This window comes from Rana temporaria, chromosome 8 (assembly GCF_905171775.1).
Source record: "Rana temporaria chromosome 8, aRanTem1.1, whole genome shotgun sequence".
Taxonomy (NCBI): domain Eukaryota; kingdom Metazoa; phylum Chordata; class Amphibia; order Anura; family Ranidae; genus Rana; species Rana temporaria.
In genome coordinates, this window is record NC_053496.1 from 27,869,785 (window position 1) to 27,883,977 (window position 14,193).

The 14,193-nt window shown below is 43.9% G+C and overlaps 1 protein-coding gene across 1 annotated transcript in view; it reads left to right on the top strand.

Moving 5' to 3' along the window:
- The window catches only part of ADAM12 (ADAM metallopeptidase domain 12), a 706,349-nt gene that overhangs the window by 617,110 nt on the left and 75,046 nt on the right, over positions 1 to 14,193 (top strand). Inside the window, exons 15-16 of the mRNA XM_040361428.1 lie at positions 5,740 to 5,848; positions 5,952 to 6,150. Coding sequence (XP_040217362.1) covers positions 5,740 to 5,848; positions 5,952 to 6,150 — 308 coding nt within the window. The remainder of the gene's footprint in view (positions 1 to 5,739; positions 5,849 to 5,951; positions 6,151 to 14,193) is intronic.

Sequence of the window (14,193 nt, forward strand, 5' to 3'; positions counted from 1 at the left end):
CAGAGTAACTGTAAAGGATCTGCAATGTGGTGTGATGATAGAGAGTTTTATACTACATACAGTAATGAACAGTAGAATCATCAATGTTTTTTTTTTTCAGGAACTCCATCCCAGATAGCAAGGATAATTTGCCACAAATTTGTGGAAGTGTTGAATTGTAAGTCTGTTACCTTGCTGCACATTTTTACTGGCAAGTTGTACACTTGCAGAGCGCGTAAAGCACAAGTTCTAGGTGACGCTTTTCCAATTTATAGCAAATTTGCGTGGCAAGACTCTAGCAAGAGCAAAGTTGCAGTGGTGAGTCTACAGCATGAAAATTCAGCCACATTGACCCCTGTGGTGGGATGGCTATTGCACAACTGAACATAACTGAACCAGAACTTGCAGAAGGTTTGCAAAGAAAGTGGATTTGGAGTCATGTAATGCAGAACTTGCTGTAATTGTACAACAAACTTGTGAAGTCTGGCAATAGCTTAGCAAGTCATTCAAACTTGCAGCACAATTGCTTGCTATCTGGGATAGGTCTGTTTTCTGTGCTTTAGCTCTCAAGTCTGCTAACCTGTTGCAGCCAGTATAAGTGGGCATTGTTCCTGTTGGTGAATGGGGCAGAGCTGGGCCATAAGCAGTAGCCTAGTCAATATAAACATGTTGGCGAAACCCACAAGAAAGTACAGCAGACCTAGTAACAGTAAAAACTCTGCAATGTTGTGTGGCAGTATATTGATGCTTTTATATTCTTAGTTGATGATCAGTAAACATCAGGTCAGTACCATGAAGCCAAGAAGTCCCCCGATATGAATACAAGCAGCACAGACACATTTTACCTGGCGTCCATCCGTCAGTATATGTGTACTCAACTGTATGCATCTTCAGTGTTGTAACTAGACTGAAATGAATATCTCTCACTTGCCTGGCATTGATTTTATTATCCATTCGCAAGAGATGTTCCCCTCAAGAGCAGAATGAGGAATCTCTACTGTGCACCAAATTAATTTAACATTTTAGCTTTTCTCAGGATACTCACTTTATTTTGATGCCTGAGTAGTTTTATAATAACAGACTACAGTTTATTATTTAAAATGATACTTTCTTTTTTATCGCAAGTTCAGCGCTGTATTTAGGAACATTGCTGGTTTCCTAACAACAAATTTGTTGTATGTAAGATGTTGTTAAAGCCCAACTCCAGGCACAATTATTTTTGGAAGTTTTGATGTGTAAGCAAATGTCAACTGGCCTCATTTGTGATACATTGCTGGATCGCTTGATAGTACATTGAAATTAATACTTCTCTTTCTGACAGATAGTGCAGCTCCTGTTGTACTTACCCACTCTGCATAGGGGAGTGGCTGATCTAAAAGCCTGTAGTGCTAGTATTATTTTACCCCCCCCCCCCCCCGGCCAGTCGCAGAAGGCACAGGGGGATATTTATTAAAACTGGTGCACTCAGAATCTGGTGCAGCTGCTCATGGTAGCCAGCTTCTGACCTTGACTTATTCAATTAAAGGGATTGTAAAGCTTTTTTTTTTTTTTTTTGTCAGGTTGCACTGGATGGCACTAATTGGCATTGGAAAATGGCACTAGCAGATGGCACTGATTGGCAGGTGACACTGGCAGGCACTAACAGGTGGCACTGGCAAGTGGTACTGATTGGCAGGTGGCACTTATTGGCACTGGTAGGTGGCACTAATTGACACTGGCAGGTGGCACTGGATGGCATTGGCAGGTGGCACTGGATGGCACTAATTGGCATTGGCAGATGGCACTGATTGGCAGGTGGCACTAATTGGCACTGGATGGTGGCACTGGTGCAAAAAAATGGTGTCACCCCCCCACCAACTATAGTCCCCTCCCTCAGTATAGACCCCCCTCCCTCAGTACAGACACCCCCACCTCAGTACAGACTCCCCAGTAGTACACCCCCCTCAGTGCAGACACAAGCCCCCCTCAGTATAACTCTCGGTCCCCCTTACAGACCTCGGACAGCCTTGCGTGTGTCCCTCGAGCACGGGCTCCTCCTCCTCTGTGGGTGTAAACAGAGAGGAGGGCCGCCGCCGGGTGTACCAAGATGGCCCTGGCTCCGGAGCTAGGCCAAAGCCGCGGCCTTTCCTAATGCTATGGCCGAATATCGGGCGATATATCAGCTGGCTAATATATATCGATCGACCACTAGTCTAAATAGCTATTTGGAGCTGTCTGCAAGCCGGTCACGTGACTCACGGCCAAGCTCTGAGACAGAGCTTATGTGGTAGGAGCCGAGCGGGCATGGGATTCCCCCCCCCCCAGGGAGAGCACAGTCCCTCCTGCAGTAGCCCCATCACAAAAAATGGCCGTGTCAGGATGGGGTAAAACCTTCCGGGGCTGAATTGGTTAGTAGTAATATTAAAATATAATGCTGAGTTGCTAGATACTGAAGTAGAGGGAAAGGTTTGTATTACCTGTTTTTCCTATCAATTTTTCAGCACCGATTAGAAAATAAAAGTAGGCGTTTGATTGCGGTAAGCAGCCCAGCCATTTTCTGAGGCTTCATACAACAATCTCGTAAACATTTTAGTTCTGTTCTATAAATCTCACACTTCCAGGTATGAAAATTGTAAACTGTTTCTGCTCACTAAAGATGTTTTGCCATGACTGAAAGCCCCCCTATTATTTCCGAATACAAGCTGGGAAATCTCTGGGGGATAAAGTACAAGAACATGACGTTCCCTGGCTTTAATGGAGCCAAATCGTACATTTCCAGCCTCCGGAGTTTATTCGGTGACCTCTACAAGCACCAGAAGAAAAGCTTGAAAGCCTCCAGAAGTTGTTATCCTGATTTTACTTTTCATCAATTAACATGGCTGTGAATGGACTAGAGAGAAAAACACAACACATTAGGACCTGTTTTAGTCAAATCTAGCAATTACCGTGCCTGCAAATTCTGCAATTAGTTTTCTTTTTCTAAAAAAGACGTTCGGGGGATACATTTAAAAAGGTACTTGCTTGATGCTTCAGAAAGACCAGCAGACCTGTTGTGTCTGCAGTACTTTAAAGTCATTGCATGTAGCTCATAATTGTAGCGTGTAGACACAAAAATCTTTTCAAGTGCTAAACTCCACCCCATCCGCTAAACACACACAATGCTAGTCTTTTCATAGAGCAGACTACCTGAGATTTGTTTAAAGCTAAATGCACCTTTGAAATACATTTCTGTTAACCATTTTCCTACTAGAGAATTTTGGGTTCAGCCGGTCTTGTGGGCCACATTAGGGTTGCCACTTTTTCTTCAAATCAAGCGCGAACACTTTAGCAATTTTTTTATAGTATAAATTATTGTACATATAATATTTTGCTATTAAATAACATTCCTAATCATATGAAGTTAATAACGAGTCCCCCTTTACATCAGAGTCCCCCTTTTACATCTAAACTCACAGCATTTCCCTTCACTGTAAGGGGGGACCCTGCGGACTCTGTAAGGGAGAACTCTGGAGACTCTGATGTAAGGGATGCTATGGGAACCCTTTAAGGGGGAACAGTAAAAACTCTGATGTATGGAGCCGGTTCACATATCTCTGATGCGGCTCCGATGCGAATTTGCACAGAGGTCCTGTGCATCTTTTGGTCCATTTGAGGTCAAATTCGGCACAAAATTTGAGCTGAAATGGTGAACCAGGACACACGGGACCCCTGCTAGGAGCCACATCGGCATTAGGTGTGAACCCAGCCTTAGGGAAATGGATGCTACCACTGCTGACCTCATCGTTCTATAAATGCTAGTTGCCTGTCATGAAATTCCATAGGCTCCTGTTGCTCTCAGTCCAATTGTGTGAGAAGGGGAGGCTAAGTTGCATGCTCTGTGTCTTTGGATGCACACAGCCCGGCTCAGGAGCGTGCCTGCACTGATTGCCTCCATAGCACACAGCTTTCTATAGGGTCACACACACAAGATGAGGAGGGGAGGGTGCCAGCCGGGGACCCCAGAAAAGAAGGTATGGGGCCTCTTTGTGCAGTACCACTACACAGAGCAGGTAAGTATAACCATAGGTACACGCAGCCTATTGCATTAAGGTGTGCATCCTGAAGCTCAAACACACATGCTTTTCTCTGCAGCCTCAGCTGCACTGCACAGTGAATAAATGGAAAGTGCTCTGTGCTGAGCGGCTTCCCAAGTTAAATAGGGAAGTTTAGCTGTGCCCAGATCATCTACATTTTATGAAGCCTCTCCGTTCTGTGCCAGGTAGTCTGCAATCATTACTTCATGTGTTAATCTATTTTAAAGGCCATCTGTCATTCATATACAATTGTGGAGCCTGATATTCATCAACTGAAGCATTGTAAACACAGTTTACTATGTTTAATTTATGAATGAACACAGTGGGGGTCATTTACTAAAGGCAAATTCACTTTGCACTACGAGTGCAAAGTGCACTTGAAATTGCACTTGAAATTGCACTTGGAAGTGCAGTCGTTGTAGCTTCGAAGGTGACATGCAAGGAAAAGAAAAAAAACAGCATTTTAGCTTGCACATAATTGGATAATAAAATCAGCAGAGCTTCCCCTAATTTCAGGTCTACCCCTCAGATTTACAGCGACTGCAATTTCAAGTGCACTTTGCTCTTGTAGTTTGCACTTGTAGTGCAAAGTGGATTTGCCTTACGTAAATAACCCCCAGTGAGCGAGTATGTTCATTTAGTAAAGGAAAGAGCAAATGAATGGCATATCAACAACCCCTTTCTTCCACTCTCCTTCCTGAAACATCCTCCACAGCAGCAGAGGAAAAAAGAGGGAAGCCAGCAGCACAGCAGGGAGGGTCAATATAGGGGGAAGCACGGGGCAGTAGGGGGAGTCAGCACCACACAGAGTCGGTAGGGTGTGCGCAGGCAAACCTAGCACACACCCCCCAGCACACACCTAAGAGTATAACATGTTTATTATTTTAAAAAAGGTCCCTTACAACTGTTTCATTGTCTTGTTCGCATGGACCTACTACAGTGTGCGGGGGCCCATGTTTCCCTGCAGGGGGGATGCACTGGTGATACACACAGTCCCATGCATGTCAGTTGGGATGCAGCAGCTGCACAGACACAGCAGCTGCTCCCAATTTGACATCTGTGCAGGTTCGGGTACACGCTGTTCATTCAGGCTCTGCACCTGCACCTCTGCGGCTGTCAGCTTGGGAGCAGCGGCTGTGTCCATGCATCCTAGTTGACCTGGATAACCTGCGTGGGGATGCACGGAACACCTGTACATTCCTGTATAGACAAACGCAGCCCTCGCACAGGTGTATGCTGTAGTACGCCCATGCAAACAAGGTGCTGGGGTGCCAATAGGAATGGCCAGGACAGCCTGACATCATTCAACCCCCTTCTTGTTCTTTCATTCAGCTGTGTTAGACTGACAACAGTGTGCAAAGCCGTACATCCTTGATTGGCTCTGACGTTGATTATCGGGTATTAATGAGATGTAGTTATTTCCACTAACTTGTATTTGTTGTGGAGTGCTGAGAGTCAGGTGTGTTTAACTTAATTGTTGGGATACCATTAGAAATGTGCAGGACAGCCAGACATCAGAAAAAGAAGTGGGTTGAAAGATGCTGGCTGTCATTCCACTGGGAGCACTGGTGACATATAGTGGTGGCAAAAGAAGTACTGGAAGGGCAGCTTCAGTTTTTTGTATTTAGCTGTACTGGGTTGCATATTTGTTTTACTAAATCTGGAATTCAGTTTTAAGTAACAGACATCTGTGCTTTTCATGTTTCAGGTGCAAAGCCAGCTCCAGGTATTTGTTTTGAGAGAGTGAACTCCGCAGGGGATCCATATGGGAATTGTGGAAAAGACTCGTCAGGAACGTTTATGAAATGTGAAAGCAGGTAGCTTTACTTCTATGCAAGTTAATCGATTTACAGGAAATAATTTATCTCTGATATTTTACATTTCATGACACAGAATTAATCCATTTCTCTTACTGTTTAGAGATGCCAAGTGTGGAAAGATTCAGTGCCAAGGGGGTGCCAGTCGGCCTGTCATTGGCACGAATGCCGTTTCCATTGAGACAAATATCCCCCTGCAGGAAGGTGGTAAAATCCTGTGCCGTGGCACACACGTGTACCTGGGGGACGATATGCCGGATCCAGGGCTCGTTCTCACGGGCACAAAATGCGGACATGGAAAGGTAAGTGTGCGGAGAAGAGATGATTGTTCAAAGTATAGTGCAAACCTAATGCTCAAAGGTGAACTCCTCTCACCGGGGAACGTGTATGACCTGGTAGGAATAGCAGTTGGTTTGTATATTGTGGTGTTTGCACTTGTAGAAACACCTCCTAAAAAGTGTGTTTTTGGAGTAGGAAGGAGGAGTTTAGCACTCTAACATCATCACAGTTGTGAAATGTATTCTCTAATATATATATATATATATATATATATATATATATATATATATATATATATATATATATATATATATTTATATTTATATTTTTTAAATCTGAAGTCTATCCAAATACATAGAAAAAATACATATAAGACAGCTAATTTACCTGCCAGAGGTTTTTTTTAAGCCTGAGATGTACACAGCTCTTCCCCACAGCACAGCCCTGTCTGGCAGAGGAGGGGATCTGATTTTTCACTGCTGCATTTTCACTTTCACTTACTGGTCTTTTCCCCATCCTGTGACTGGACAGTAGGAGGAAAAGTGGTAGAGTGGTGAGCTCTGTCACTACTATCAGCACACCTGATTGGCACCTGTTTCTCCTGTCCCCTCTCTGAGCTCTGGTGGGCAGGGACTGCAAAAGGCTGAAACAAAGTTCAATTCATGTATTAATGCTGCCTGTATTTATAGAAGATCCATCATTATAAAAAAAATTACACTTCTTTCTCTTATGGGTCAAAGTGCATATAGTATTTTGGCCCGTGTTGCTAGCTGCTTCCTAAGCCTAGTTATGATGTCGGCCATTGATGGTTAGAATATTGTCTGGTTCAGCAGGGACCTGCCGAGATTCTAACCATGGGTGGGCAGGCTGAATGTACCCAAGTCAATTTATCGATCATCTTGGGTACATATGCATGTATCAATCATGTTGTGTAGCTGTTCCTTATTGAGACCGCCTAATTTGCACCTGTTGATGTGAGGGCGGCCCTATATAAGCTTCAGGATTCAGTTTAGTCTTGAGTTCAGTTTATATTGATTAAGCACAGGTCAGATGTGTGAAACGCGTCTATGTGACTAACACCTGGTGTATCTTGACCTTCTGCAATAAAAGGCACTTTTGGAAACTTTGGATGTGCAGCCATTTCTTCTTTTTGTTCTTTCTAAAACAGGAATTCAGGTACTGCCATCACAACTGCAGTCATACTCTGTTTATGCCTTTCTTCATATAATCATAATAAGGCCAAGTTGGCCACCCCATGCCTAAAACAAATCAGCTGATTGCCATTCCCCTTTAGTTATGAAGCAGCATTACACATATTTAAATAATAATTTGGTGGACAAGGAGAGATTTATTGCAGACTTTAATATAACGCTGGTCAAAATTCTGCAGTGTTTTCAGTTTTAGTTTAATAACGAGCCCTTTGCCTGTCCCTTAGTGCAACATTTCAGAGTATAATTCCAATAATGATTTAGAAGGTTGTGATATGTTAGCAGAGATTCCTGGCGTTCGCATAGAGGTCCTACTCATTTCTTAAATATGAACATGCTCATCGCAGCAAATATGCAGCTTTACATCATCAGAGTCCCTCCTGCCAGTACAGCCAGATAGCGGGAGTGATAGGATAAATACTGATAAGTGGATATTGAAGAGCGAGAGCCAGCTTTGTGTTTAATTCTCCAGCGTCGGAGTGGAGTAGACCCTGCCTGTGTATATTGGCCAGGAAAGTCATTTGAGTCTATTCTCACCCAGAGTTCATATCCCTCCAGCGTCCATGTCCAGAGAACCTGGAGGATGACCTGTGCTCTGTCCAGATGGCTAAATGTGAACCCCCGCCATCACTAACCACTCATTACATCACATTATTATTTTTTAATAGGTGTCTTGAATTTGTAAACATTTGTTTCTCTCTAATGGAAACATTTGGCAGCTGCAGATCGGTGACAACACACATTAAACCGTCCAATAATTATCCCTTTCTTGATGGGAAATGATGGCAAGAGCAAGCTCAAAATGAAACCTTCACTTCTGCTTGGACCGCCTGCCCTGTATGTGCTGGATTGATGCCCCCCGAAAGAGACTGGTAAAATAAAAGGGGCATCGTCCTGACTATTCCCTGCAGGTTTGGTAATGATTAGGTTATGTACACTTTTGGTAAGGAAATCAATGAACATTTTCAGTCATCCGCTGCAGGTTGTTGTTCTGGGAAATTCGCAGTTCAGTAACAATTTACAATTACATACAGAATCATTACTGATTTTTGGAAAGCTCTGCAGTAAGAATTAGCAGCTAGGCCAAATGTTCGCTAGAAGCAAAATATAATATATTTTTTTGTCAGGTGCAAGCTTTGGTAATTGGTAGTGAACATCACTGATTGCTGTAGGTATAAACGATGTGCCAGCTTGTTCTACGCTGAGTTGGGGGCATTTGCAAGGCATTAGCAATCAGTAAAGATGGCATTCAAGACATACAGAAAATATATTACACCCAGGTCTTTTTAACAAAAAACATATATCTCGTTTACGAAAGCAGTAGAACAAAACATGATCGCTCTTCTTCCTAATAATGAAGTTAAAGTGATATTAACGGTTCATTTTTTTTTTTTAAATAACAAACATGTCATACTTGCCTCCATTGTGCAGTTTGTTTTGTACAGAGTGCGTGGCCCCGATCCACCTGTTCTGGGGTCCCACTGTCGCTATCACGGCTCCTCCCTGCATTAGATAACCCCCTCTGGGAAGCTTTCTCTTGAGGGGGTTACATTACGGGCGCGCTCCTGTGTCATACACTCCCCGTCCATGGATGCCGAGTGTATAACTCGCCCCTGGTGCCCGCATCATTTGGTTTGATTGACAGCAGCGGGAGCCAATGGCTGCGCTGCTATCAATCTATCCAATAAAGAGCCGAGACCCCGTGGAGAGAGCGACGCGGGATCGCGCCCACGGAAATTCGGGGCTCAGGTAACTAAAACGGGGGGGGCTGGACACTGCAAGGTGTTTTTTCACCTTAATGCATAGAACTTTTGAGCTTCAGGCGTTTGGCTTCAGGAGATTTGTAGTGGAAATGTGAACCATCTCCATAGGGAATAATCGATTTTTTATCCTCCACCGCTTTGAAGCTTCATGCTACAAAACGTTGAGATGTGAATGGGGCCCTATTGCTGACCTAAAATCAACTATAGAATAGGTCACCTGAAGTTTGCTTTCTGCTGCCTTCAGTGAATCCTTATGGGTCTGAAAGGGGTTTTAAACCTTTGTGTTTTTTCACCTTAATGCATCCTATGCCTTAAGGTGAAAAAACACCTTGCAGTCACCGCCCTGCCCTCCCCCCGAGCCCCCATTTTACCTACCTGAGCTCCGAATTTCCATGGGCGCGATCCCATGTTGCTTTCCCCAGGTCTTGTCGGCTCTTCATTGGATAGATTGATAGCAGCGCAGCCATTGGCTCCTGCTGCTGTCAATCAAATCCAATGAAGCGGCTGCTGGGGGGCGGGGCCGAATCATACAGTCGGCAGTTATGGACGCCGATTGTATGGCACAGGAGCGCACCTGCAAACTAGCCCCCTCGGGAGAGAGCTTCCCAGAGGGGGTTATCTATTGTGAGGAGGAGCCGAGAGAGCCACCTCCAGAAGAGGACGATCGGGGTTAAGTATGATATGTTTGCACTGTCTGCGCAAATCACATGCGATGTCTGTGCGATGAGAATTCAGCCATACAGAAGGTATGGCTGAATTAGCATCGCATTTGGTCCAAAGTCGTGCAGGACCCTTTTTTTGGTCCGCACCAGAATCGGATCACACCCATGCGATCCGATTCCTGTCCAAATTGACAGTTCGCACTGCGATATGCGAACTGATCTGGGGGTGTCATTAACGTTCTATTGACACCCGCAGCAGTTCACATAAGGCAGTGTGAATCGCCGGTGGGTGACATGGGATGCAGAAACCGGTACTGGATTTGCATGGGTTCTCGCATCGCAGCAGTGTGAACCGAACCTAAAGCTGAAACATCACTGTCATCTTGTTTGGATAGAGTTAAATATAAACAGAAAAAGGTTTATAAACTATTTAATAAAGTTAGATATGTCACTCAGATAATGTTCCTATATACCGTATATCGAAAAATTTTAAGTTGACTTTAGTTTCCTTTAAACCAGTGAGAGCTCAAGCAGCAGAGTCCCAATGCGGTTATTATACATGAAGCGTTGCATAATGTGGTGCAGGTGCACTGACTGCGCTGCCAGTAATTCTGCCTCAGCAAATATTGACGGTTTCTAGTGGACTCAGGGCCGTTTCCACCTGTCCATTGGCTGACCTTTCCAAATGGCTGATCCCATAGTGTAGGTAGTCAGTACACTTCAGCAAATTGTTCTGTTTCCACCACCCATCTTGATAATTCATGCGATATTGCATGATTTGGTGTATCGGTTCCAGGTTTTAAGCTTCTTTGTGCAATGCTGGCTTGCATTTTCATAGACATTATCTGTCTCTTTGGAATGGATGTTTTCAAGTCCTTGTCCCCCCCCCCCCCATTGAGCATGAAATGTGATCATTTTAGACACAAATAAGACATGCTTCACACTATGATGTGAAGACTTGCTGAGACCAGCCCATGCGATTATCCATACACATACCGCCTAAATGTGTGTATAGCAGGACGGACATTAACTCATTAATTTTCTGCTCTTCTGGAGAAAATATTGTTGCAGCAGCTATTACGGGAGTAAAATTAGTGCAGAGCATGCTGGGAAATGTATTTGCACATCTGTTAGAAATCTAGAATTTGTTTTGCTTGTTATTCTTATAACACAATTGGAGTAGCTATTTCTGCTCTCATATGGTGTCATATGTGCTTAATGAAGGCCTCTTGACCCTCCCCATCCTAAGGAAAGGGAACCCTGACTGCTGGATGCTTGGCATCTTAGTGAGGCGTCAACCTAATCAGAGTCGGAGTGACTCTGTTGAGATTGGCTCTGATAGCACAATGTGACTGGGTGGAGCCTAGAAAAGGCTACGCAGAGGTACGCCCCACTACTCTCAAGAGAATCTGACGTCACAAGAGTTGCCCACCCACCGGCCCTTCGTGAGTTTCGTCACAGCTTTCTTTGTGGTTTTACCTTGCCAGCAATTGGTATTACTTCATGAGCTATGCCCTTAAGCTTAATTCCAGAGTCAGTTTAATGCCTGTCTCACATTGATGGTGGAGACAGGCCTCGTAGACTATGCAAGTTTGGTTATAGATGCTCACAGTATCACTGTGACTGGTATGGTTATTGGTATTTTTAAAGGTTGTTATACTTAAAGTGATATTAAAGCTTACATTTTTTTTTTAAATAACAGACATATCATACTTACCGTTTTGCACAGAGTGGCCCCGATCGTCCTCTTCTGGAGTCCCACGGCGGCTCTCGCGGCTCCTCCCTGCATTAGATGACCCCCTCTGGGAGGCTCTCTCCCGAGGGGGTTACCTTGCGGGCGCGCTCTTGTGTCATACACTCGGCGTCCATAGCCACCGAGTACATGACTCGGTCCTGCCCCCCCCCCCGGCGGCCGCGTCATTGGATTTGATTGACAGCAACGGGAGCCAATGGCTGCGCTGCTATCAATCTATCCAATGAAGAGCCGAGAGGCCGTGGAGAGAGCGACGCAGGAAATTGGGGGTTTAGGTAAGTAAAACGGGGGCCTGGGGGGGCTGGTGACAGGTAACAGACCCAAACACCTGATTGGCGGAGAGGCGGTTCAGTGTTAGGAAAGCGAATATTCGTTCGCTTTCCTTACACAGAGCTGAGTGAACTGCGAGCGCCCAGCATATGGCTCTAATCAGGTGCTTCCAAAAAATGCCCTGCCGCTGTAATTCAGGCTTCCGGCACCCAAAAAGGGGACGGGCACCTGAATAGGGGGTGGCAGCGGTGACCATAGATAATTTCATGCATTGCATGAATCTATCTATGGTGATAGAGGGGTGGAAGGAGCGAGGGGTCGGCGCCCTTGCGCCCCTTATGGACTCACCGCCACTGGGGGGTGGTCTTGATCCTTTTTCATGGGGCTTACCAGCACTCAATGACATTGGAGCAGGAATGGTCCTGCAGCTGTAAGTCATTGTGGAGCATAGGGCACCAAACCAAGGAACACCAAGCTTTCTCTGGGAGAATGTTGAGCCGTATTTATCTGCTTTACAACAAAGCCAGCATATTAATAGTTATACTGTAATAGATTTATCCCTGGTCAAATTCCAGGATACATGTTTTATTCTGCCGCTGTGCCAAATTCATGATGATGTGAGAGCATGCATGCATAAGAGATTACACTGCTTCAGTCTCCATCATCAACTCCAACAGGGAGACCTTTATTCAGGTTACAGCTTTTATAGCCAAAGTGACATAAGCAAACATCATCACATATGGGTGCATCTGATTGGCTCATCCACATATGGTCTTCTCTTGTTACATCTCTTCCTGGCCACGAGGCAAGCATTCAGTCGCCATATTCCCTTTGCTCGGTGGGAGAGGGAAGGAGTGGAGTAGAAAGACATCTGTTTTTCATCTATATATCTCAGTCAAGAAAAATACCACTGTCTTGTCACAATACTGAAATATATATATATATATATATATATATATATATATATATATATACACATACATATCGCAACAAGAAAGAAAATAAATAAAATAATAAAAGAAAGGAAAGTAATTTTTGAGTGGTTAAAAGAAAAAGATAACATAGACATTTTATTTAGCTCCATCACAATGCCAACAGATTTGTTTTATTGATTTTACAGCTATTCTTGCTAAAAATTTCAACTGTTCTAGAAATTGCTTTACTGTAACATCCCTCTCTTACTTTGTCTAAAAATGTAAACTTTAGAAAACATTTTTGCAAACTGTCCCCATTTACAGCCAACAATATACAATATTACAAAGTATTTTTCTTTATGCTGTGAAGACTCAAACCACAGCAACCAGATCTTTGTGTTCTTTGTGTTCCCTTTATCTGGCACAGTGTATAACACAAAGTTCCTTTTTGTCCTTGTATCTAACTTGGGTGGGCATCCTTGTGACTTGTATTGGTACTTTGTGTACACGTGTGGCCTTGAAGGAAACCTGTCATGAGGGAGACATGGAGTCTGCCACTCCCCTTTCAAATGCTTCAGAAAATAAAAATAATCCCTGCACTCCAGACTGCAGCAACATTTCTTGTTTATTTAAAGCGGAACTTCAGTCATTTTTTCAACTTTCCTGCTCTTGTGGTTTTAACTTTGGATAGTAAAACTTTCTTTTTTTTTTGCCAGTAAATATCTTATAACAGCCCACTTCCTGCTTCGTGTCTGGTCATTAGCCTAGGATTATGACATCATGCAAAGCACTCTCTCACTCACTCTTGTGAGAGTTTGCCAGGAAGGGAGAGGGGATGAGTCATGGGAGGGACAATGAGAGCTGCAGAGCTGGAGGTGTGCCTCCTGTGTGTCTGTGTAAATCCAGAAGGTGAAACGGGCAGCATCTTCAGCTGCCCACAGTTAAAATGGATGCAGCCAGACTCAGTGGAGGGAGATTTCTGCAGCATATTTGGCAAGTACAGAATCACAGTTTATATAAAACAATATGCAACGTGGTTGGAGGGAAGCTACAGAATGGCAAAGATGTTTTTATTACAAATTATGTGAGCAGACTGCAGTTCCTCCTTAAAAAATAGTAGGGGTCACCTCTGACCAGTGTTAATTTTATTGACAACATTTTACTTAGTTTTAATCATAGTGTTTTTACTAAAATGTTTTAGTTAAATTGTAATGCATTATTTAAGCATGTGTAGAATTGCCAAACTCATTATATACTCCTTGAGTAAAAATCTAACAATATGTTATTATTTCTGATATGCACTACAGACAGAGGGCCAGATTCACAGAAGAGATACGACGGCGTATCTCCTGATACGCCGTCGTATCTCTGTGATCCGCCCGTCCTAACTATGCGGCTGATTCATTGAATCAGTTACGCATAGCTAGCTCTAAGATCCGATAGGTGTAATTGACTTACACCGTCGGAACTTAGGATGCAATTCCAGGCCGGCCGCT